Raw genomic sequence first — 23,886 nt, forward strand, 5'->3', positions numbered from 1 at the left:
TGTATTTTAAAAATAATTTAACCTGTAATGATCTGACTTGTGTAAATACATCAAATAAACGAATATTATTATGCTAACTGGTAAAATGGTAACCAACCTGTTTATATCTTGGAAAACATTGCCAGGTTATAACTTACGTACCACTAAAAAAGGAATTATTTCCATTTAGTAAAAGAAATGATCACACCAAGGATTTCTTAACACTTACAAGGTGGCGCTGCTAACGATGGTATAGTTACCATACACATTGTGGTTGACTCCGTAAGAAATGCAGACTATCAAAGCTGGAATGCCTATGAATAAATATAAAGAAGGGATTGTGACTGAGATCTACACAAAGTTAATATCTGATTCACATTAACAGACTGTCTATATTAGCACCCCTTATACATTATGTTACAAGTGGACCTGCTCAAAACAAATGATTTCATAAAATGTAGGAAAATGGAGCTGAATATATCCCTACCAACAACATAATCTGAAAACAAATGCTATGACTATGATTTTCTTTGTGAGATCTTTGACTGTTTGAATGGACAAGGAGATGTCAAGCTTGCAGCTGTTGACATGTTGCATCTGAACATATCTGATGCATTCAGACTAGCCAGAAAAGATATTTTAACTAAAGCTCTGGTTGGAATTACATTCTTCAAAATATTCTGCTTTAATGTGTTTAAATCAGCTGATTGTAGGTGAGGGGGCAACTTCTGGATGTTAAAGTGTGAAAGACTAGTCTAAGATATGAAGCTATTTGTATTGATATCTTTGATGCCTCCTAAATATAATCTTGGGTGTAGCAGAGAATTTATTGCCTTGCAGATCCATCAACAGTGGGAATGAAAAAAGTTTCTGTCTAAGTTAAGAAAGATGTGGAGATGCTGGCATTGGACTGGAGTAAACACAATAAGAAGTCTCACAACACCAGGTTAAAGTCCAACTAGCTTTCAAAGCATTGCTTCTTCATCAGATGAGTGGTATTTCAGTTCACAAACAGGGTGTATAAAGACACAAACTCAACTTACAAGATAATCGTTGAAATGCGAGTCTTTACAGGTAATCAAGTATTGAAAATACAGACAATGTGCATGGAGAGAGGGTTAAGCACAGGTTAAAGAGATGTGTATTGTCTCCAGCCAGGGCAGTTAGTGAGATTTTGTAAGTCCAGGCAAGTCATGAGGGTTACGAACAGTGTGACATGAACCCAAGATCCCAGTTGAGGCCATCCTCATGTGTGCAGAACTTGGCTATCAGTCTCTGCTCAGCGACGCTGCGCTGTCGTGTGTCATGAAGGCTGCCTTGGAGAATGCTTACCCGAAGATCAGAAGCCGAATGCCCATGACCACTGAAGTGTTCCCCAACAGGAAGAGAACACTCTTGTCTGGTGATTGTCGAGCAGTGTTCATTCATCCATTGTAGCATCTGCACGGTCTCCCCAGTCTACCATATCTCGGAATATCCTTTCCTGCAGCGTATCAGGTAGACAACAATGGCCGAGTTGCAAGTGTATGTATCATGTGTCTGGTGGATGGTGTTCTCACGTGAGATGATGGCATCTGTGTCGATAATCCGGCATGTCTTGCAGAGGTTGCTGTGGCAGGGTTGTGTGGTGACGTGGTCACTGTTCTCCTGAAGGCTGGGTAGTTTGCTGCAGACAATGGTCTGTTTGAGGTTGTGCAGTTGTTTGAAGGCAAGAAATGAGGGTGTGGGGATGGCCTTGGAGAGATGTTCCTCTTCATCAATGACATGTTGAAGGTTCTGAAGAAGATGTCATAGCTTCTCTGCTCTGGGAAAATATAGGTGACGAAGGGTACTCTGTCCGCTGTGTCCCGTGTTTGTCTTCTGACATGACTTGCCTGGGCTTAGAAAATCTCACTAACTGTCCTGGCTGGAGACAGTACACACCTCTTTAACCTGCGCTTAACCCTCTCTCCACTCACATTCCAACCATTATTTTGTAAATTGAGTTTGTGCCTTTATATGCCCTGTTATGAACCGAAATCCCACTCACCTGATTAAGGAACAGTGCTTTGAAAGCTAGTGGCTTTTGCTACCAAATAAACCTGTTGGACTTTAACCTGGTGTTGTGAGACTTCTTATTAAGTTAAGAAAGGGCTTTGCTTGGACATAGACATCCTATTCCAATATTTGGATGGATAATTTCACAGTTCCAGGTTCCAGGATATGTCCTGGACTAAGGAGAATTTTGGGGGAGGAAAGTTGTCTCATAATTAAGGATATTCTTTACTAGTATCAATTTAGATACTACTTTTAAACATTGGACAATCCAAAGTTGCTATAACTCTATCACAATGGGTATCATTTCTGAATTTGATGGAAATGCGTTCAAATCCTACTCCAGAGACTTTAGTGCATAATTTAGGCTCAGGGATTTGCTAGTGTGGATACTAAGGAAATGTTTTTTCTTGTGGGTGAGACTAGAACCAGAGAACAAACATTCAGAATAAGAAATTTTCCTTTTCAAATGGAGAAGGTCTTTCTCTTAGACGGTCATTGATCTGTGAAATTACTCCCCCCAGAAGCAGGGGAGATTAGATTATTGAACTTATTCAAGACAGACAGATTAGGTAGTTTTTAAAAATGGGGAAATCCAGAATGATGTGGTGCAGACAGGGTGGTGGAGTTGAGATCACAACCAGATTAGAATGATCTTATTGAATGGTGGAACATGTTCAAGGGGCGGAGTGGCCTACCACTGCTCCTTAATTCAACGTTCCTATCAATGCAAGTCTCTTTTTTTTAATTCTATGGCTTCTCATTGCACCGCAAATTAAACTGATGAACAGAAAATGTCAAGATCCTTGCTAAGTACAACTTTCCACAAAGAACAAAGAAAATTACAACACAGGAACAGGCCCTTCAGCCCTCCAAGCCTGTACTGACCATGCTGTCCGACTCAGCTAAAACCCCCTACCCTTCCGGGGACCATACCCCTCCATTCCCATCCAATTCATGTATTTGTCAAGACATCCCTTAAAAGTCACTATTATATCCGCTTCCATTACTTCACCTGGCAGTGCATTCCAGGCACCCATCACCTTCTGTGTAAAAAAAAAGTGCTTCGTACATCTCTTTTAAATCTGGCCCCTTAAGCCTTCAACCTATGTTCCCTAGTAATTGATTCTTCTACCCTGGGAAAAAGGTTCTGGCTACCCATTCTGTCCATGCCTCTCATAATCTTGTAGACTTCTATCAGGTCTCCCCTCAACCTCCATTGTTCCAATGAGAACAAACCAAGTTACTCCAATTTCTCCTCATAGCAAATGCCTGCCATACCAGGTAACATCCTGGTAAATCTTTTCTGTACCCTCTCCAAAGCCTCCACATCCTTTTGGTAGTGTGGCGACCAGAATTGAACACTATGGGCCCGATTTTACTATTTTCATTCTAATTGCTGAATTTAGGTGTAATGCAGATCTGACTTAGAAATCTGCTTTCAGGTGCCCCCATACACACTCAGCTTGAAAAAACCATCTCCAGTCCCATTCGCCCTGTGGGTGGGGCTTAGCACCACCGAAACAATCGGAGCTCTGAACTGCGCATGCGCAGTTGGAAAAAAATTTGAAAAAGCACACCCGTGTCAGATCGCTCCTGGGCTGCAGAAAGCGGAGAAAGTGGCCAGGAATGAAAAGCGGGAGCAATGGCCCCCACAGACATCACTGTCGCCCTTATCCACTCGCCACACTGCCCATACACATCACTGTCCCCCTTATCCAACCCCCACTACGCAGACCGATCGCCACCCCTGCCTCCCCTTCTCCCCTACCGATCGCCCGCAGAGTGGCAGCGGGCCCCTCTGCCCTATACCCCCCACAAGAGATCCATCTGACCCCCCACCGGAGATCCATCTGCCCCCTCCACTCCCCCACCAGTGAGCATTCGGGCCTCCCTCTTCCCCCCCTTCCCCCGCAGACAGCAATTTGGCCTCACTTCCACCCCCTCCCGCCAAGAGAATGGTCTGGCCTCATTCACCACACCCCCTCCCCCAGAGGAACCTGCCTCCTCCTCCTCCTCCCCCCCCCCCCCACCAGGCAATGATCAGCCCTCCCCCCTCGCCCTCCCACCAGAGATACATCTGACGTGCCTCCTCCTCCATCCCCCCCCAACCAGACAATGATCTAGCCTCACTCCCACCCCCACCCAACCAGAGAATGATTTGACCCTCCTCCCCGCCCCAGCACTGATCTGAATCAGGGAGCCATTGGAAGCTCTGAATGCACTCTTCAGCCACAGTTCCAGATTGGCAAACGTGGTGGTAAAGGGAGGAATGCTGATAAAGTTGGGTGGGCAGTTTATTAATGAAATTTAAATTGACGTTGCACGCGTTTTGGGCGCGAAGTGAATCGCCGCCATTCCCAGGTTTCAGGTAAAGTGGCAATCTTCGGACGCAGGCGCGGATCACATTAATGGCGTCACACCCGACTTCTCCTAGCTTTCACACCCGTTCAATGGTAAAATCGGGCCCTATATTCCAAGTGCAGCCTAATTAAGGTTCCATAAAGCCACAACATGGCTTGACAATTTTTAAACTCAATGCTCCAACTGATAAAGGTAAGCATGCCATCTGCCTTCTTGGCAACCTTCTCCACCTGCGTTGCCACATTCAGTGACCTGTGATCCTTCTGCCTACCAATACTCTTAAGGGTCCTGCCATTTACTGCATATTTCGTATTTGTATTAGACCTTCAAAAATGCATTACCTTACATTTGTCCGAATTAAAATCCATCTGCCATCCCTCCACCCAAGACTCCAACCGATCTATATTCTGCTGTATCCTCTGATGGTCCTCATCACTATCCACAACTCCACCAGCCTTTGTGTGGTCCACAAACTTACTAATCAAACCAGTTACATTTTCCTCCAAATCATTTACATATATTACAAATAGCAAAGGTCACAGCACTAATCCTTCAGGAAACGCCATTTGTCGCAGCTCTCCATTTAAAAACACAACCTTCCACAACTAACCTCTGTCTCCTATAACCGCACCAGTTCTGTATCCACTTTGCTAGTTCATCTCTGATCCTATGCAACTTTACTTTATGCATCAGTCTGCCATGAGGGATCTTGTCAAAGGCCTTATTGAAGTCCATGTAGACAACATCCACTGCCCTACCCTCATCAATCATCTTTGTCACTTCCTCGAAAAACTTGATCAAGTTAGTGAAACACACCTCCCCTTGCTTCTCTCTAACATGTCTACTTATTTCCAAATTGGAATAAATCCTGTTTTAAAGAATCCTGTCCAATAATTTCCCTACCACTGATGTCAGGCTCACCAGCCTGTAATTACCTGGATTATTTTTGCTACCCTTCTTAAACAAGGGAATAAAATTGGCTCTTCTCCAATCTTCTGAGACCTCCCCTATAGCCAGTGAGGACACAAGATTTCTCCAAAGCCAAGCAATTTCCTCCCTTGTCTCTCTTACTATTCTGGGGTATATCCCATCAGGCTCTGGAGACTTGTCTACCTTAATGTTTCTCAAGAACCCCAATACCTCCTCCTCTTGATCTCAACATGACTCCAACTATCTACAAACCCTTTCCAGACTCAACATCCACCAAGTCCTCCTCTTTGGTGAATACTGACACGAAGTACTCATTTAATACCTTGCCCATTTCCTCTGGCTCCACACACAGATTATCCCACTGTCCTTGAGTGGGCCAACCGTCTCCCTGACGACCCTCTTGTTCCTTATATATATGTATTATAAGCTCGTGATTTTCCTTAATCCTGCTGGCCAATACTTTTTTGTGACCCTTTTTACCTCTCCTTAATCTATGCTTAAGTGTCTTCCTGCTTTCCTTGTATTCCATACTGTTTCATGTTCCCAACATCCTAGCTTTGACAAATGTTTCCTTTTCCTCTTTGACTCAGCTCACAATATCTCTCATTATCTAAAGTTCCCAAAACTTGCCACACTTATCCTTCATCCTTACAGGAATGTGCATTCCTGAATCCCTATCAACTTACACCTGAAAGCCTCCCATATGCCAGATGTTGAATTGCCCTCAAACATCTGCCCTCAATCTACATTCTTCAGTTCCTGCCTAATATTGTTATAATTAGCCTTCCCCCAGTTTGGCACCTTCACTTGAAGACTACACTTATCTTTGTCCATCAGTACCTTAAAGCTTACTAAATTGTAGCCACTATTACCAAACTGCTCCCATATTGAAACATCAACCACCTGGTCAGGCTCACTCCCCAATACTAGGTCCAGTGTGGCCCCTTCTCTAATTGGACTATCTACATACTGTTTCAAGAAGCCCTCCTGGATGCTGCTTACAAACTCTGCCCCATCCACATCCCTAGCACTAAGTGAGTCCCAGTCAATATAGGGAAGTTAAAATCTCTCACCACAACAATCCCTGTTACTTTTACATCGTGCCAAAATCTGTCTTTGTATCTGTTCTCCTATCTCCTGCTGGCTGTTGGGTGGCCTACAGTAAAACCCCAACATTGTGACCACACCCTTCCTATTCCTGAGCTCTACCCATATTGTCTCACTGTATGAACCCTCCAAGGTGTCCTCCCGCAGTACGGCTGTGATATTGTCCTTAACCCATGTGAAACTTTGGGAGTGTCAATATCCCCCCTCTGTTTATTCTCCAAGCTCAATTAACACTTTGCCAATCATTGGAGGATTTAATTTAGTCTGTAATCAACAAGCTTTACTCCTGCTTTAATATTTCTTTCAACTATTGTAAAAGTTCCTATGAGCAGGGCTATTTGCAGCCAGTCCAGCAAAAGCCATCAATATTCACAGTTCTCTCTCCTGAGTCAGAATTACTTTAAATCTGTTTTCTTCACTCCTGTCCTGAAAAAAGTATTCTTCATTTTCCCTTCCTTGCAAGCAATCGTCCTTTCAAAAGTCCTTGCCCACAATGTCACCTTTCAAATCTGTGTCTGTGTTGAACTCAATGTTTGTTGTGCTCCAATCAAGTTTCTGTCTCTGCCACAACCCTTACCAAACACACAAGTATCATCTCAAGGGTCAAAAATAAACCACCCCTCTTTGTGACTTGTCATCCATGGTCACCCATGCAGACTGAACTATTTCAGTTAAAATATAGGAGAAATATTTGGAAGGCATTTTCTACTCACCCCAAGCAATGAGGCATATCTTAAGCAAGTACCATTTGATGTTGGTGTTGAATACTTTTATGATCACCAGATAGAGGTGAAATCCTTCAATTCCCATCCATCCAAAAAGGGACAATACAGAATAGTGCAAACTGATGGCAAGAACCACACAAAGGGTATTGATGTGTAACTGAAAAAGCCATATATTGAGCAGGAAGTTCATGTCGAGCAGCAGCACAGAAATGCAGAGATTAAGGTGGATTTTAATTGAAAAGTCTTTTGCCATCTTCTTGCTTTGAGGAAAAAAATCTCAGGTTAGTAAAAATTTTCAAAAAACAAGATAAATCAAACATCAAATCCTATTGCCATGAATGCATTTTAAAGGCATGTCAATATCCCTTCACTGTTCACAATGACTTGGCTTAATTTGATCTTAAACTTAGTGGTACTAGGTTGGATGTCATTATTGCAATGGAGCTCAGTACTGGATTGTTTTGTGGATTGACAAATAGAATTGCAATACTGTTACACTATAGTTACAGTGTCCTCACTATATGACAGAGATTGTGAAATAACTTCCAATTCAAGGTGATGAGAGTTAATGTCTGCAAGAACCTCAGTCCTGAGAAATATTAGTGGCACTTCGATTAAAATCCTATCATGCAGATCATTGGGACCTAGCAACTTTTTTACCTTTAGCCCCTTAAGTTTCTCTAATGTTCTAAACTTTTTGATTAGGATTTTTGTAATTTCTACCATTTTATTTGAAATCAACCCATCTGATAGCTTAGGGATCTTTGCAATGTTTTCCAAAGTGAGGTGAATAAATATTTCATAGAATAGAATCCCTACAGTAAAGAAGAGGGCCATTCGGTCCATCAAGTCTGTACCCAACCACAATCCTACCCTGGCCCTACTTCCGTAACCCTACATATTTACACAAGCTAGTCCCCCAACATTAGGGTCAATTTAGCATGGTAATTAACCTAACCCACACATCTTTGGACTGTGGAAGGAAACTGGAGTACCCAGAGGAAACCCACACAGACATGGAAAGTGCCAACTTCACACAGCGACCTGAGGCCAGAATTGAACCTGGGTCCCTCGTGGTGTAAGACAACAGTGCAAACTACTATGCCATCATGCAGCCTGTTTGATGGATCCAAGAATACAGTGCTATAAGGAAATAGCACAAAAAGGAGTTGAGGCCAGCATAGATTAGCCATGATCATACTGAATGGCAGGGCAGACTTGAAGGGCCTGGTGGCATACTGTTGCTTCTATTTCTTGTGTTATGTCTTGTGTGCAGCACTCTTCAATTCTCTACATCCCAACAATCCTTATCAGTGATCAACTCTAAAATTCATATGGTTCATCTTGTCTTCACATAGTTAATAGAGCTACAAAATGTCTACCCACAATTCATTGGTTGCACATAGTAACAACTATTTGATTTGATTTGATTTATTATTGTCACATAAATTAATATACAGTGAAAAGTATTCTTTCTTGCGTGCTATACAGGCAAAACATAGAAAAGGAACGAGAGAGTACAAAATGAGTACAGTTGTAGGTAGGGTGTATAGAAAGATCAACTTAATGCAAAGTAAATTCATTCAAACGTCTGACAGCAGCAGGGAAGAAGCTGTTCTTGAGTCAGTTGGCACGTGACCTCAGACTTTAGTATCTTTTTCCCGAAGGAAGAAGGTGGACAGAATCAATGGATGGGAGGCTGGTTTGCGTGATGGATTGGGCTACATTCATGATCTTTTGTAGTTCCTTGTGGTCTTGGGCAGAGCAGGAGTCATACCAAGTTATGATCAACCAGAAAGAATGCTCTCTATGGTGCATCAAGAAGGTTGGTGAGATTCCTAGCTGACATGCCAAATTTCCTTTGTCTTCTGAGAAAGTGGAGGAGTTGGTGGGCTTACTTAACTACAGTGTTGGCATGGGGGGACCAGGACAAGTTGTTGGTGATCTGAACACCTAAAAACGTGAAGCTCTCGATCCTTTCTACTTCGTCCCCATTGATGTAGAGAGACGCATGTTCTCCTTTACGCTTCCTGAAGTTGATGACAATCACCTTCATTTTGTTGATATAGAGGAAGAGGTTATTGTTGCCATACCAGTTCGCCAAATTCTCTATCTCATTCCCGTACTCTGTCTCATCATTATTTGAGATCGGACCCACTACAGTGGTATCGTCAGCAAACATTCAACGTGACAGGCACATAGAACTATTGAAATGATACAGCACAGAAGGGACCATTCAGCCCATCTTGTCTGCACCAACACAAAGACACCCAGGTGTCCTTTGTAATCCCATCTTTCTGCATGTAACCCATAGCATGCAGCTTAAACCACTTAAGGTGAAGATCCAGGTACTTTTTAAAAGAGTTTAGGGTCTCTGTCTCTAACACTGACCCAGGCAGTAAATTCCAGACACTCACCACCACCTCTGCATAAAAATGTTTTTTATCATGTCCCCTCTAGTCATTTCGCCACATAGCTTGAATCTATGACCCTTGGTTTTTGAACTTCCTGCCAAGGGAAACAAGTTCCTTCTGTCTACTCTATCTCTACCTTTCACAATTTTGTATACCTAAATCATGTCATCCCTCAACCTTCTCTGTTCCAAGGATTATGATCTAAGTACATTTCAGAACATTGTGACATTGACAGGAGATGTTATATACATCAGTTAAAAGGAAAGAATTGGCGAAGAACATTATATCACTTATGGAGGGAACTGACTGGTAAAAGTAGGGAAAATCACAAGATATTCTGTAAGTATATCAATGGGAAGAGGATAATCAGGGAAAGAGTCCAAAGATGTGTGGGTTAGGTTGATTGGCCATGCTAAAATTGCCCCTTAGTGTCCTAAGATGCTGTAGGTTAGAGGTATTAGCGGGTAAAATATGTAGGGATATGGAGGTAGGGCCTGGGTGGAATGGTGGTCAGTGCAGGCTTGATGGGCATAGAGGCCTCTTTCTCCACTGTAAGGTTCTATGATTCTATGAAGAGTAGGGCCCATTAGGGACGAAGGGGAAAATCTGTGGGTGAAGCCAGAGGACATTGGTTGGGTGCTTAATGAATATTTCACATCCGGCTTCACCTAAGAGAATGAGGATGATGGAATGGAGCTCAGTCTGTGAGGTTCTTGAGCAAATTGACATAGGGAAGGATAAAATATTGGAATGTTGGGAGCCTTAAAGGTGGATAAATCTGCAGTTTTGATGAATTTTGATTTTAATTTGATTTATTATTGTCACATGTATTAGCACACAGTGAAAAGTATTGTTTCTTGCGTGCTATACAGACAAAGCATATCATTCAAAGAGAATGAAACGAGAGGGTGCAGAATGTAGTGTTACAGTCATGTCTAGCGTATAGAGAAAGATCAACTTAATGGTTTGATTAATAAGTTTGCGGATGACACAAAGATTGGTGGATTTGCGGATGGTGACGAGGACCATCAGAGGATACAGCAGGATACAGATCGGTTGGAGACTTGGGCAGAGAGATGGCAGATGGAGTTTAATCCAGACAAATGTGAGGTAATGCAATTTGGAAGGTCTAATAAAGATAGGAAGTATACAGTAAATGGAAGAACCCTAAAGAGTATTGATAAGCAGAAGAACCTGTGTGTACAGGGACACAGGTCATTGAAACTGGCAATGCAGGTGGAGAACGTCATCAAAAAGGTATACGGCATGCTTGCCTTCATTGGCCAGTTTAAAAATTGAGCAAGTCACGTTGCAGCTTTATAGACCTTAGTTAAGCTGCACTTGGAATATAGTGTTCAATTCTGGTTGCCAAACTACCAGAAGGATGTGGAGGCTTTGGAGAGGGTACAGAAAAGATTTACCAGAATGTTACCTGGTATGGAGGGCATATGAGGGCCTATGAGGAGAGGTTGGAGAAACTTGGTTTGTTCTCACTGGAACGACAGAAGTTAAAGGGCAAGCTGATAGAAGTCTACAAGATTATGAGGGGCATGGACAGAACAGACAGCCAGAAGCTTTTTCACAGAGCAGAAGAGTCAATTACTAGGGTTTAAGGTGTGAGGGCCAAGGTTTAAAGGAGATGTATGAGGAAGATTTTACATAGAGTGTGGTAGGTGCCTGGAACTCACTGCTTGGGAGGCAGTGGAAACAGATATAATAGTGACTTGTAAGGGACATCTGGACAAATGGATGAATAGGATGGGAATAAAGGGATATGGTGCCTGGAAGGGTAGGGTGTTTTTGTTCAGTCGGGCAACATAGTGGGTGCAGGCTTGAAGGGCCAAAGGGCCTGTTGCTGTGCTGTAATTTTATTTTGTTCTTTATTGTTTAATGCCCTGGCTGCTGTGGGAGTCAAGGGAGGAGATCGTAGGGGTTCTGACCCAAATTTTCAATTCCGCTCTGGCCACAGGGGAGGTGCCAGATGATTGGAGAAGAGCTAATGTGATTCCATTATTTAATAAGGGTTGTCGAGATAAACCAGAGAGTAACAGACAGTGATTCTCACGTCAGTGATAGGGAAAGTATTCGAGCAATTTCTGAAGGAGAGCATCTATCTCCACTTGGAGAGGCAAAACTTGATCAGGGATAGTCAGCATAACTTCATCAGAGGGAGGTCATGCCCAAAAAATTTGATTGAATATTTTGAAGAGATGACCAGGTGTGTAGACAAGAGTAGTGCAGTGTAATTTGTATGGATTTCAGCAAAGTCTTTAACAAAGTCATGGGAGACATGGGAGACTCGTAAAGAAAGTAAGTTCACATGGGATTCAGGGTAATTTGATAAAATGAATTCAAAATTGGCTCAGATGTAGGAGACAGAGGATGATGACAGAAGGCTGCTTTATTGACTGAAAGCCAGTGTCCAATGGCATCCCACAATAATCTGTCTTGGGTCCCCTATTATTCGTTATTTATATAAATGACCTTGATGACGGGTAAGTTTGTGGATGACACAAAGATTGGACAGGTGATTAACAGTGAGGCAGAATGTCTTGGGCTAATAAAGATATAGACAGAATGGGCAAATGGGCAGATAGGTGGCAAATGGAATTTAACCCATGAAAAGTGTGAGATGATACACTTTGGTAGGAGTAATTTGACTAGGAAGTATTCAATGAATGGCAGAACACTAGGAGTTCTGTGGAACAAAGGGACATTAGCGTGTTTGTCTACAGATCTCTGAAAGCAGAAGAGTGGTGAAAAAGGCAGATGGGACACCTGCCTTTATCAATCGAGGCATAGATTACGAAAGCAGGGGAATCATGTTGAACCTGTATAGAACTTTGGTGAGGCCACAGCTACAGTATTGTCTGCAGTTCTGATCGCCACATTATCAGAAAGGTGTGAATGCGCTGGAGGGGCTTCACCAAAATGCTGCCTGAGATGGAACATTTAAGTTATGAAGAGATGTTGAATAGGCTTGGATTGTTTTCATTGGAGCAGAGAAGACTGAGCGGCAACTTGATCGAGATGTACAAGATTATGAGGGACATGGACAGAATGGAACAGCTGTTCCCCTTAGTTGGAGGGTCAGTCATGGGGGGACATAGGTGCAAGTTCAGGGGCAGAAATTTTAGGGGGGGATGTGAGGTAAAACATTTTTATCCAGAGGGTGGTGACACTCTGGAATGCACTCCTGGGAGGGTGGTTGAGGTGGGTTGCCTCACATTCTTTTAAAAGTATCTGGATGAACACTTGGCACATCATAACATTCAGGGCTATGGGCTCTAGCAGATGGGATTTCATGGGAGTTCAGGTGTTTCTAATGTGTTGGTGTGGACTTGTTGGGCCAATGAACTTCTTCTGCATTGTATGGAGTGCGAGCCATTTTGTGAAGTGTCACTGCTGAGACAAAGACGACCAGTAGAACAGGAGAAATTAATGACCAGGCTATTCTGTTTAATTAATCATTGTGCCATAGAAACTGTGCAGACGGAGGCCATTTGGCCCGGCAAGTCTGCACCGACCCTTACCCAGGCTTAGTTTGTAACTTCACATACGTACCCCACCAATTCCCCTATCCTGTATACCTTGGGACACTATGAGGAAATTTAGCATGGCCAATCAACCTAACCTGCACACCTTTGGACTGTGGGAGGAAACCTGAGCACCCAGAGGGAACTCACAGGAAGAATATGCAAACTCCACACAGTCACCCAAGGCCAGAATTAAAGCGGGTCCCTGGTGATGTTCAGCAGCAGTGCTAACCATTGTACTATCGTGCTGCCCCTTCTTCCAGCTCACTTCACTCTCATCCCTCAAACTGATTTAAAAGTTGCAGCTGGTCTCAACATTCCTTAATTTTGCCTTTCCCCTCACAACCCTAATGGAGAGACCCAGAGTAGTGCTCTGGAGACCTGGGTGCCTAGCCATTGAGGCATCTGCATCATATTAGAACAGGAGGGATTTGTACCATTGGGATAGTCTTCACCTGAATTAGTGTTCTAATGGAAAGAATAAATAGCATGGTTACAAGAATTTTAAATTAGCAAGCTGGGGGGGAAGTATTAATGGAAAGCAAAACAGCAGGTTAGCATGTGGGGAGGCCGGTTCAACTGCATGGAAAATTATGAAAAAAGTTAAAAGGAAGGAGAACTCAGGACATGTACATAGAATCATAGAAATTCATGATATTCATGAATGATAGAATCATGTTATTAATGGAGGTATTAGGATTCAAAAAGAAGGTATAAAAACTAGCATAAGGCACTTTACCTAAATGCTCGTAGTATTCAAAAACAAGGTAAATGAGTTGATGGCATAAATCATTGTGAATGATTTTGATTTAGTGGCCATTACAAAGACATGGCTGCAGGATGGTCATGACTGGGAATTAAATATCCAGGGATATCAGATTATTCGGAAGGACAGACAGGAAGGTAAGGGAGGTGGTGTAGTTCTGATATTTAAGGATGATGTCAGGGCAGTAATGAGAAATGACATAGGTTCTATGGAGAAAAAGATTGAATCTATGCATTGAATGTAAGGAAATAGAGTATCAAATTGAAAGAAAAGGCTTGCAAAGTGGCAAAGATTAGTGGGAAACTAGAGGATTGGGAAATCTTTAAAGGTTGACAGAAAGCCATGAAAAGAAGATAGATTACAAGAGTAAACTAGCTCAGAATATGAAAACAGATAGCAAAGGCTTCTACAAAATATAAAACGAAAAAGTGTGGCTAAAGTAAACATTCGCTCTTTAGAGGATGAAAAGGGGGATTTAATCATGGGAAATGAGAAAACGACCAAGTCAGGGGCAAAAGCAAATGTACTGGTGGTAGTTTACCAAAATTCGTTGGACTCTGGTGTGGTTCCTGCAGACTGGAAAACTGCAAATGTGATGCCACCATTTAAAAAAGGAAGTAGACAAAAGATGGGTTAGGCTGGTTAGCTTAACTTCTGTAGTGGGGAAAATGTTTACATGTATCATCAGGGAAAAATAGTAAGGCTTCTGGATAGAAATTGTCCCATTAGGAAGATGCAGCATGGATAGAAGAAAGGCATGTCTTGTTTAATGAATTGACTGGAATTTTTTGAGGACATTGCAAACATGGTGGACAATGGGAATCTAGTGGATGTGGTGTATCTGGATTTCCAGAAGAGATTCGACAAGGTGCCATATCAAAGACTGCTGCATTAGATAAAAGTGCACGGCATTACGAGTAATGTACCAGTACAGATAGAGGATTGGTTAACCAACAGAAAGCAAAGTGGAGGGGTAAATGGGTGTTTTTCTGGTTGACAATCAGTGACTAGTGGTGTGCCTCAGGGATCAGTGTTGGGACTGCAATTGTTTACATAGATGATTTGGAGTTGGGGACCAATTGTAGCCTGTCCGAATTCACAGATGACACTAAGGTAGAGCAAAGTGTGCAGAGGGCACTGAAAGTCTGCAAAGAGATATGGATCATTTAAGTGAGAGGGCAAGGGTCTGGCAAATGGAATACAATGTTGGTAAATGTGAGGTCAAAATGGACTATTATTTAAATGGTAAAACATTGCAGCATGCTGCTGTGCAGAGGGACCTGGGTGCCCTTGTGCAGGAATCTCAATGAGTTGGCTTGCAGCTGCAGCAGGTAATTAAGAAGGCAAATAGAATTTTGTCCTTCATTGCTAGAAAGATGAAGTTTAAAATCAAGGAGGTTATGTTGCAGCTGTATAAGGTGCTGCTGAGGCTACACCTAAAGTATTGTGTACAGTTTTCGTCTCCTTACTTGAGAAAGGATATACTGGCACTGGATGGGTGCAGAGGAGATTCACTAGGTTTATTCTGGAGTTGAGAGGATTGGCTCATAAGGAGAGACTGTGTAGATTGGGACTATTCTCACTGGAATTAGAAGAATGAGGTGGGAGTGGGATCTTATAGGAACATAAAATATTATGAAGGGAATAGATAAAACAGCAGCAGAGAGGTCATTTCCACTGGTGGGTGAAACTAAACCTAGGGAATATTGCCTGGAAATAAGGGGAAGCAGATTTAGGATTGATTTAAGGAAGAACTTTTTGACCCAAAGGGTTGCAAATCTCTTTAATTCCCCACCCAAGTAAACAGTTGAGGCAACCTCTTCGAATGTATTTAAGGCAAAGATAGATAGATCTTTGAATAATAAAGGAATTTAGGGTTATGGCGAGCAGTTGGATAAGTGGAGCTGAGTCTACAAAAAGATCAGCCATGATCTTGTTGAATAGCGGAGCAGACTCGAGGGGCCAGATGGCCTACTCCGACTCTTAGTTCTTATGTTCTTATGTTGTTGTGTTTAAGGCAGATGGTGAAATTTGAATTCAGTAAAAATTGGGAAGTAAAATGATGAATCCACCCAGTTCACTAATGTCCTTTAGGGAAGGAAATCTGCAGTCCTAGCCTGGTCTGCCTATATGTGACTCCAGACCAACAACAATGTAGTTTACTCTTTGGCATGTTTCTCTTCAGATTCCCAAGGATGCAAAATCTTCCTAGTCAGTGTAAAAATTACAATTAAGGTGAAGAGTCACTAACTCAGAGATTGGCATTGCACGTGTTTGGGTTGAGTTAGAAAAGAAATATTAATGCAGTTACTCAAGTGAACAGGAGCCAGTATTGGGGAGGGAAGGGGGTGGAGAAGTACAGTGCAAGTGCCAGGTCACTGGAGGGCTACATGTTGCTAATAACTCCAGCAGCCTTCTGAAAGGAGCCAGATGTTAGAATCATAGAACCCTACAGTGAAGAAAGAGGCCCTTCGGCCCAAAAGGTCTGCACCAAACACAATCCTACCCAGGCCCTACCCCCATATATTATACCCACTAATCCCTCTAACCTCTGCTACCCTGGACACTAAGGGGCAATTTCTTAGCATGGCCAATCAACCTAACCCTGGACTGTGGGAGGAAACTGGAATACCTGGAGGGAACCCATGCAGACACGAGGAGAATGTGCAAACTCCACACAGACAGTGACCCAAGCCAGGAATCGAACCCAGGACCCTATAAGCTGTGAAGCAGCAGTGCTAACCACTGTGCTACTGTGCCGTCCCCGTTTTAGACATCTTGACAGTCACAAGCAATACAGTCCTTGCTCTGCTTTGCAAACCTTTGCGGCTCTAGAAATTGAGAGATTTTATTCACAATCGTTTCAGTGGAGCTGATATACAACCTGAAGATCTTGATGGATATTGCCTCTTGCTAAGAACTCGCTCTCCTACTTCTCCCTCTTCTAGCAGCTTATCTCCCTCTGTGTTACCTTTCTTCCTATTCTGCATCATGCTGATCTTGAGCTTCAACACCATCAATACATTGAATGGTGGAGCAGGCATGATGAGCCATGTGGTCCACTCCCGCTCCTACTTTTTGTTATTTTATGTCCCATTCCCAGAGAAAATCTGCCAGGCCACCCATATCTGAAAGCAACTTGTTTCTGCACAAGTAACCTTTCTAAATGTCTGTCTTCCATTTATTATTTGACATGTTGCTGCAATGAAAAGGAATAGAACTTGAATGGGATTTTGGTTGACAAGGAAATTGCTTTCAGTGGGATGGGGCTCTGGGCAATGCAATGATTATGCATTCACACATTTATGCACAGTTACACGCGAACACACACAGTGTTAAATAGCAGACAGTCCCACCTTGAACACATGTAATAGGTTATGGAGATGACCAAGAAGATGATTGAAATTCCTAGGCCAATCTGGGTGATGTATTTCAGATTTGATGCAGTTCTTGGATCTAGACCCTCACTTCCATTCCTGTCCAAATCCTTTTGGAGAGAATCCAAAGAAAAATTGTTTTAGAAAATATCAAGAATTTTCAAACTCAGAAAAAAAGCAGGAAATGTTGGGAATATACACTGCCCGTTAGAGAAAATGCTGGGAATGCACCCTGTCTCATAGGGGAAAAATGGGAATACACAGTGCCTGATAGAGGAAATGCTGGGAAAATATACGTTTCTTAAGTTCAATTATTAGTGTCACAAGTATTCTTACATTAACATTGCAATGAAGTCACTGTGAAAATCCCCTAACCACTACATTCGGCGTCACGTTCGGGTATGAGGGTAAATTTTAGCAATGCCAATGTACCTAACCAACATGTTTTTTAGACTGTGGGAGGGAACCAGAGCATCCAGAGGAAATCCACACTGACCCGAAGAGAACAAAAAGACTTCGCACAGTGCCTGGGAATCAAACACATGTCCCTGACACTGTGAGATAACAGTGCTAATAACTGTGCCAATATATTGGAAATACTAGGAACACACATTGGCATGAAAGAGGAAATGGTGGGAATATGTATTGCCTAATAGAGGATTGGCTGGGAATGCATACTGCCTGATAAAGGAAATGCTGGGAATATATGTGATTTTTAAGTTCATTCATTAGTGTCACAATGCTCTTACATTAGTACTGCAATGAAGTTACTGTGAAAATCTCCACATCATTATTGGGCCTGCATGGAATTCACCAGACCCGATAGCATCTCGCATCCCACCAGGAGTATTTCACTCCAGTGAGGTTTAGAGTAGCTTCCCACATTTGGGGAATTAGCGGGAGACACCCATCAGAGTGAAGGAGGGGACAATCATGGCCCCACAGGAAGTCAGGCGGCAGGGAAGTGGTGCCCCCTGGGCATGGGCACCCTGGCACTGCCATGTGCTCCTTGGCACTACCCAGTGGACATAAGGCAGTGCCAAAGGGGAAAAGGGGTGGGGCCTCGGGTGCAGCCAAGGGGGCAGGGCCAAGGGGATGGGGCCTACTGTAGGTGGGGCCTATTGTGGGTGGCCGAATGCATGCAAGGCCTCGGGGGCAATTGGTGGGGGTCCCGCTGCCAATCTGCAGATAAGGGTCGATCGGGGCTGGAGGGAGGCCAGCAATTGGGGTGGGCTGAGGGGTGTGGTCTGCCAGGAGGGTCTGCCTCCCATGGTGGGGTCAGCAACCTGTGAGGTGAGTGCGGGCCAGGTTCTGGGGTCTGCCAGGGGAGTGTGATCATCACTGCTGGGGGCAGGGGCAGCAGATTGTGGGGCTCCAGGATGGGGGGGGAGGTGGGGGAGGGCAGGCGAGGGGCAGGTGGGGGAGGGGTTGGGGCTGGCCCAGGAATGCTTGAGCGGTCCATGATCGGGCCAAATTGGGGGGGTGGGGCTAGAAGGGCAACACTGCAGAGGTCCCAGGTTGGCCAGCAATTGAGCTGGCCAGCAAACTGTAGTCTGACAGTTCAGGGCCACTGAGCTTGCGGAGAGGCCCAGAACCATCAGACTCTGGCTTGAATAGGCCCTACTCCCAAGAGCTTTGAATGATATTCACGATTGTGACCCCTGCATTGTACAGTGTGTGGGAGATTCAAGTCTGAACTCTTATTTTTAAATTTAGTTAGGACATCATGATGGGTGCAGGCTTGAAGAGCCGAAGGGCCTGTTCCTGTGCTGTATTGTACTTGTTCTTTGGAACAGACAGTGCCTGATAGAGGAAATATTGGAAATACTCACTGCCTGATAGAGGAATGCTGGGAAAACATGTTGGCTGAAAGAGAAAATACTGTGAATACTCATTGTCTAAAAGTGGAAAGAGTCCACATTGACTGGGAATCCACATTGCCTAGCAGAGGAAATGCTGGGAATACATATAGTCTCATGGAAGAAATGCTAGGAATTCAAGCCGTCTAATTGAGGAAATGCTGAGAATAGACATTGCCTGGCAGAGGAAATGCTGAGAATGAACACTGACTGAAAGAGGAAATTTTGCAAATTGTCATTGCCTGATTAAGAAATGCTAGGAAAATTGGCTGAGAAAGAAAATAATTGAATACTCACTGCCTATAGCAGGACGTGAGTAGCAGGAAGCGGAAAGACTTCGAATCTGTATTGTCTAACAGGGGAAATGCCAGGAATATACATTGTTTGGTAGAGGACTTATTGGGAGTAATTATTGTCTAATAGAGGAAATGCTGGGAAAAAAACAGTAAATGATAGAGAATATACTTGGAATACACACTTTTTGATCGACTAAATAGAGGGAATACACATTGCCTGGTAGAGGGAATACCAGGAAGATTTGCTGCCTGATAGAGGAATTGCTGGGAATACACATTGCCTGGCTCTGGATATATTGAGAATACACACTGCCTGATAAAGGAAATTTTATACACACTGCCTGACAGAGGAAATACTGGAAATACACACTGCCTGATAAAGGAAATGTTAGGTATACACACTGCCTGACAAAGGAAATGTTAGGTATACACACTGCCTGACAGAGGAAATACTGGAAATACACACTGCCTGATAAAGGAGACGTTGGGAATACAAAGGGTATTCCTGCTCCTCAGGGATCGGTGCTGGGTCCACTGCTATTTGTCCACTGCTATTTATTAATAATTTGGATGAGAATTTAGGAAGCATGGTTAGTAAGTTTACAGATGACACCAAGATTGCTGGCATAGTGGACAGTGAAGAAGGTTATCTACAATTGCAACGGGATCTTGATCAATTGGGCCAGTAGGTTGATGAATGGGAGATGTGTTTTAGATAAATGTGAGGTGATGTATTTTGGTAGATCGAAACAGGGCAGGACTTACTCAAAGGTCAAGGGGTAGAGGCTCACAGGTCCTTGGAAGTGAATTCACAGGTAGACAGAGTGGTGAAGAAGGTATTTGGCATGCTTGGTTTCATTGGTCAGAACATTGGAATGGAGATGCCTGCGTTGGACTGGGGTAAAACAGAAAGAAATCCCACCACACCATCTTAAAGTCCAAACAGGTTTATTTGTGGCAAAAGCCACAAGCTTTCGGGACAGGCTGTCCTTTCGTCAGCTGGTTGGGACCTGACAAAGGGACAACCTATCCCGAAAGCTTGCGGCTTTTGCTATAAATAAACCTGTTTGGACTTTAAGCTGGTGTTGTGGGATTTCTTTCTGTTTCAGAACATTGAATACAGGAGTTGGGACATCTTGTTGAAGTTGTATAAGATATTAGTAAGGCCACACTTGGACCATGTGCAGTTCTGGTCACTCTAAGATAGAATATATATTATTAAACTAGAAAGAATGCAGAAAAAATTTACTACCACGCTGCCAGGACTTGTTGGTTTGAGTTATAAAGAGAGGCTGGATAGACAGGAACATTTTTTCCTGGACCATAAAAGGCTTAGGAGTGATCTTATAGAGGTCTATAAAATAATGAGGAGCATAAATCAACTAGATGCTCAACATCTTTTCTCAAAGGTCGGGAAGTTTAAAATTAGAGGGCATGGATTTAAGATGAGCAGGGAGAAATACAAAAGGGCCCAGAGGGGCAATTCTTTCACACAGAGATGGTGAATGTCTGAAACAAGCTGCCAGAGGTAGTAGTAGAGGCAGGTACAATTTTGTCTTTTAAAAAGCATTTAGAACAGTTCCATGGGTAAGATGGATATAGAGGGATATGGGCCAAACTCGGTAAGTAGGACTAGCTTAGTGGTTAATAAAAAGGACAGTATGGACAAGTTGGCCAAAGAGCCTGTTTCCATGCTATAAATCTCGATGACTTTACGCCTGACAGAAGAAATGCTGGGAATGCTCATTGCCTGATGAAGAAATATTGGGAATACACACTGCCATATAGCAGAAATACTGGGAAAATACATTCCCTGATGGACAAAATCTATGTTGCGTTGTGCTTGGGTGATGTTCAGGGCTGTCTTGTGAGTGCAGTTGATGAATCTGGTGTTGACGCACCTCCTGATGACTTAAGCATACATGTCAAGTCGAGGGAAGCAGCCTTCCGGAGGAGTCCAACTGGACTCTTTCCTCTTCAGTTGCTGCACTGCGTATCGTATCGGGCAATGGGACCCTGTGCGAGAGCCTCTCCAGCTACGTCGAGGGCATCCTGAAACCTATTGTACAAAGAACCCCCAGCTTTTATTGCGACACTGTGGACTTCCCACAGAAACTCAGCACACGTGGAGCAGTTGAACCAGGAGCACTCCTCGTCACAATGGATGTCTTAGCACTCTACACCAGCATCCCCCACGATAATGCAGCAACTGCCTCAGTACTCAACACCGACAACTGCTAGTTTCCAGATGCAATTTTACAGCTCATCCACTTCATCCTGGACCACAATGTCTTCAGCTTCAACAACCAGTTCTTCATTCAGATGCACAGAACAACCATGGAGATCAAATTTACACCTCAATATGCCAACATCTTCATGCACAGACTCGAACAAGACTTCTTCATTGCACAGGACCTTCAACCGATGCTATACAGTAGATATATTGATGACATTTTCTTCCTTTGGACCCATGGTGAACTGAAACAACTATATGATGACATCAACAAGTTCCATCTCACCATCAGGCTCACCATGGACTATTCTCCAGAATCAGTTACATTCTTAGACACACGCATCTCCATTAAGGACAGTCACCTCAGCACCTCACCTGTATCGCAAGACCAGGGATAACCTCATGATGCTCCACTTCTCCAGCTTTCATCCTAAACATATTAAAGAAGCCATCCCCTATGGACAAGCCCTCCATATACACAGGATCTGCTCAGATGAGGAGGATCGCAACAGACACCTCCAGGCATTGAAAGATGCCCTCATAAGAACAGGATATAGCACTCAACTCATCAATTGACAGTTCCGATGTGCCACAGCGAAAAACCGCACCGACAGAAGACAAACATGGGACACGATGACTTTGTCATCCAGTACTTCCCTGGAGCGGAGAAGCTACGACATCTTCTCCGGAGTCTTCAACATGTCATTGATGAAGACAAACATCTTGCCAAAGCCATCCCCACACCCTCACTTCTTGCCTTCAAACACACAATCTCAAACAGACCACTGTCCACAGCAAACTACCCAGCCTTCGGAGAACAGTGACCACAATACCACACAACCCTGCCACAGCAATCTCTGCAAGACATGCAGGATCATCAACACGGATGCTATCATCTCACATGAGAACACCATCCACCAGATACTCTTGCAACTCAGCCAACATTGTCTACCTGATACGCTGCAGGAAAGATGTCCCGAAGCATGGTACATTGGGGAGACCATGCAGACGCTATGGTAACGGATGAATGAACATCACTCAACAATCACCAGGCAAAGCTGTTCTCTTTCTGTTGGTGAACACTTCAGCAGTCACGGGCATTCGGCCTCTGGTCTTCGGGTAAATGTTCTCCAAGGTGGCCTTCATGACACACGACAGCGCAGAGTCGCTGAGCAGAGGCTGATAGCCAAGTTCCGCACAAATGAGGACGGCCTCAACTGGGATCTTGGGCTCATGTCACACTATTTGTAACCCCCATGACTTGCCTGGGCTTGCAAAATCTCACTTACTGTCCTGTCTGGAGACAATACATATCTCTTTAACTTATGCTTAATGCTATCTCCTCTCACATTGTCTGCACCTTTAAGACTTGATTAGCTGTAAAGACTCACATTCTAATCAGTATTCTGTAAACTGAGTGTGTGCCTTTACATGTCCTGTTAGTGATCAGAACTCCCCACTCACCTGACGAAGGGGCAAAGCTCCGAAAGCTAGTGGCGTTTGGTACCAAATAAACCTGTTGGACTTTAACCTGGTGATGTGACACTTCTTACTGTGCTTACACACTGTCTGACAGAGAAAATGCTGGGAATACACACTGCATGGTAGCAGAAATATTGGAAAAACACATTCCCTGATAGAGGATGAGAAGGGGGACTTAGTGGTAGGGGATGGGGATATGGCTGAGGTCCTGAATAACTTTTTTGTTTCTGTCTTCACGGAGGAGGACGTGAATAATTTGCTGGGTGTTAGAGGTGGAAAGGTGGAAGGACTGGAAGGTTTTAATGACATTACTGTTACTAGAGAGGCGGTGCTCGACAGACTGGAGGGGCTGATTGTGGACAAGTCGCCAGGACCGGATGGAATGCATCCGAGGGTTCTGAAAGAAATGGCGGAGGTGATAGTGGATGCCTTGGTGGTTATTTTCCAGACGTCGCTGGATTCCGGGGAAGTGCCGGAAGATTGGAAAGCGGCTAATGTTACGCCGTTGTTTAAGAAGGGTGGCAGGCAAAAGGCAGGGAATTATAGGCCGGTTAGTTTAACGTCTGTTGTAGGTAAAATGTTAGAATCCGTCATCAAGGAGGAAATAGCGAGGCATCTTGAGAGGAATTGCTTGATAGAGCAGACGCAGCACGGTTTCGTTAAAGGGAAGTCGTGTCTGACAAATTTACTGGAGTTCTATGAGGATGCGTCTAGGGCGGTGGATAGAGGAGAGCCGGTGGATGTGGTCTTTCTGGATTTTCAGAAGGTGTTTGACAAGGTACCT

At 43.6% G+C, this 23,886-nt stretch overlaps 1 protein-coding gene across 1 annotated transcript in view; it reads right to left on the reverse strand.

The window, feature by feature from the left end:
- Positions 1–204: 204 nt before the first annotated feature.
- The window catches only part of LOC145342431 (adhesion G-protein coupled receptor G2-like), a 110,677-nt gene continuing 86,995 nt past the window's right edge, over positions 205–23,886 (reverse strand). The window contains exons 7-9 of the mRNA XM_080187993.1: positions 17,212–17,342; positions 7,128–7,399; positions 205–293 (exon numbers count right to left, since the gene is read on the reverse strand). Coding sequence (XP_080044119.1) covers positions 205–293; positions 7,128–7,399; positions 17,212–17,342 — 492 coding nt within the window. The remainder of the gene's footprint in view (positions 294–7,127; positions 7,400–17,211; positions 17,343–23,886) is intronic.

The sequence above is a fragment of the Carcharhinus amblyrhynchos genome, chromosome 4 (genome assembly GCF_965287045.1).
Source record: "Carcharhinus amblyrhynchos chromosome 4, sCarAmb.v2.hapA, whole genome shotgun sequence".
Taxonomy (NCBI): domain Eukaryota; kingdom Metazoa; phylum Chordata; class Chondrichthyes; order Carcharhiniformes; family Carcharhinidae; genus Carcharhinus; species Carcharhinus amblyrhynchos.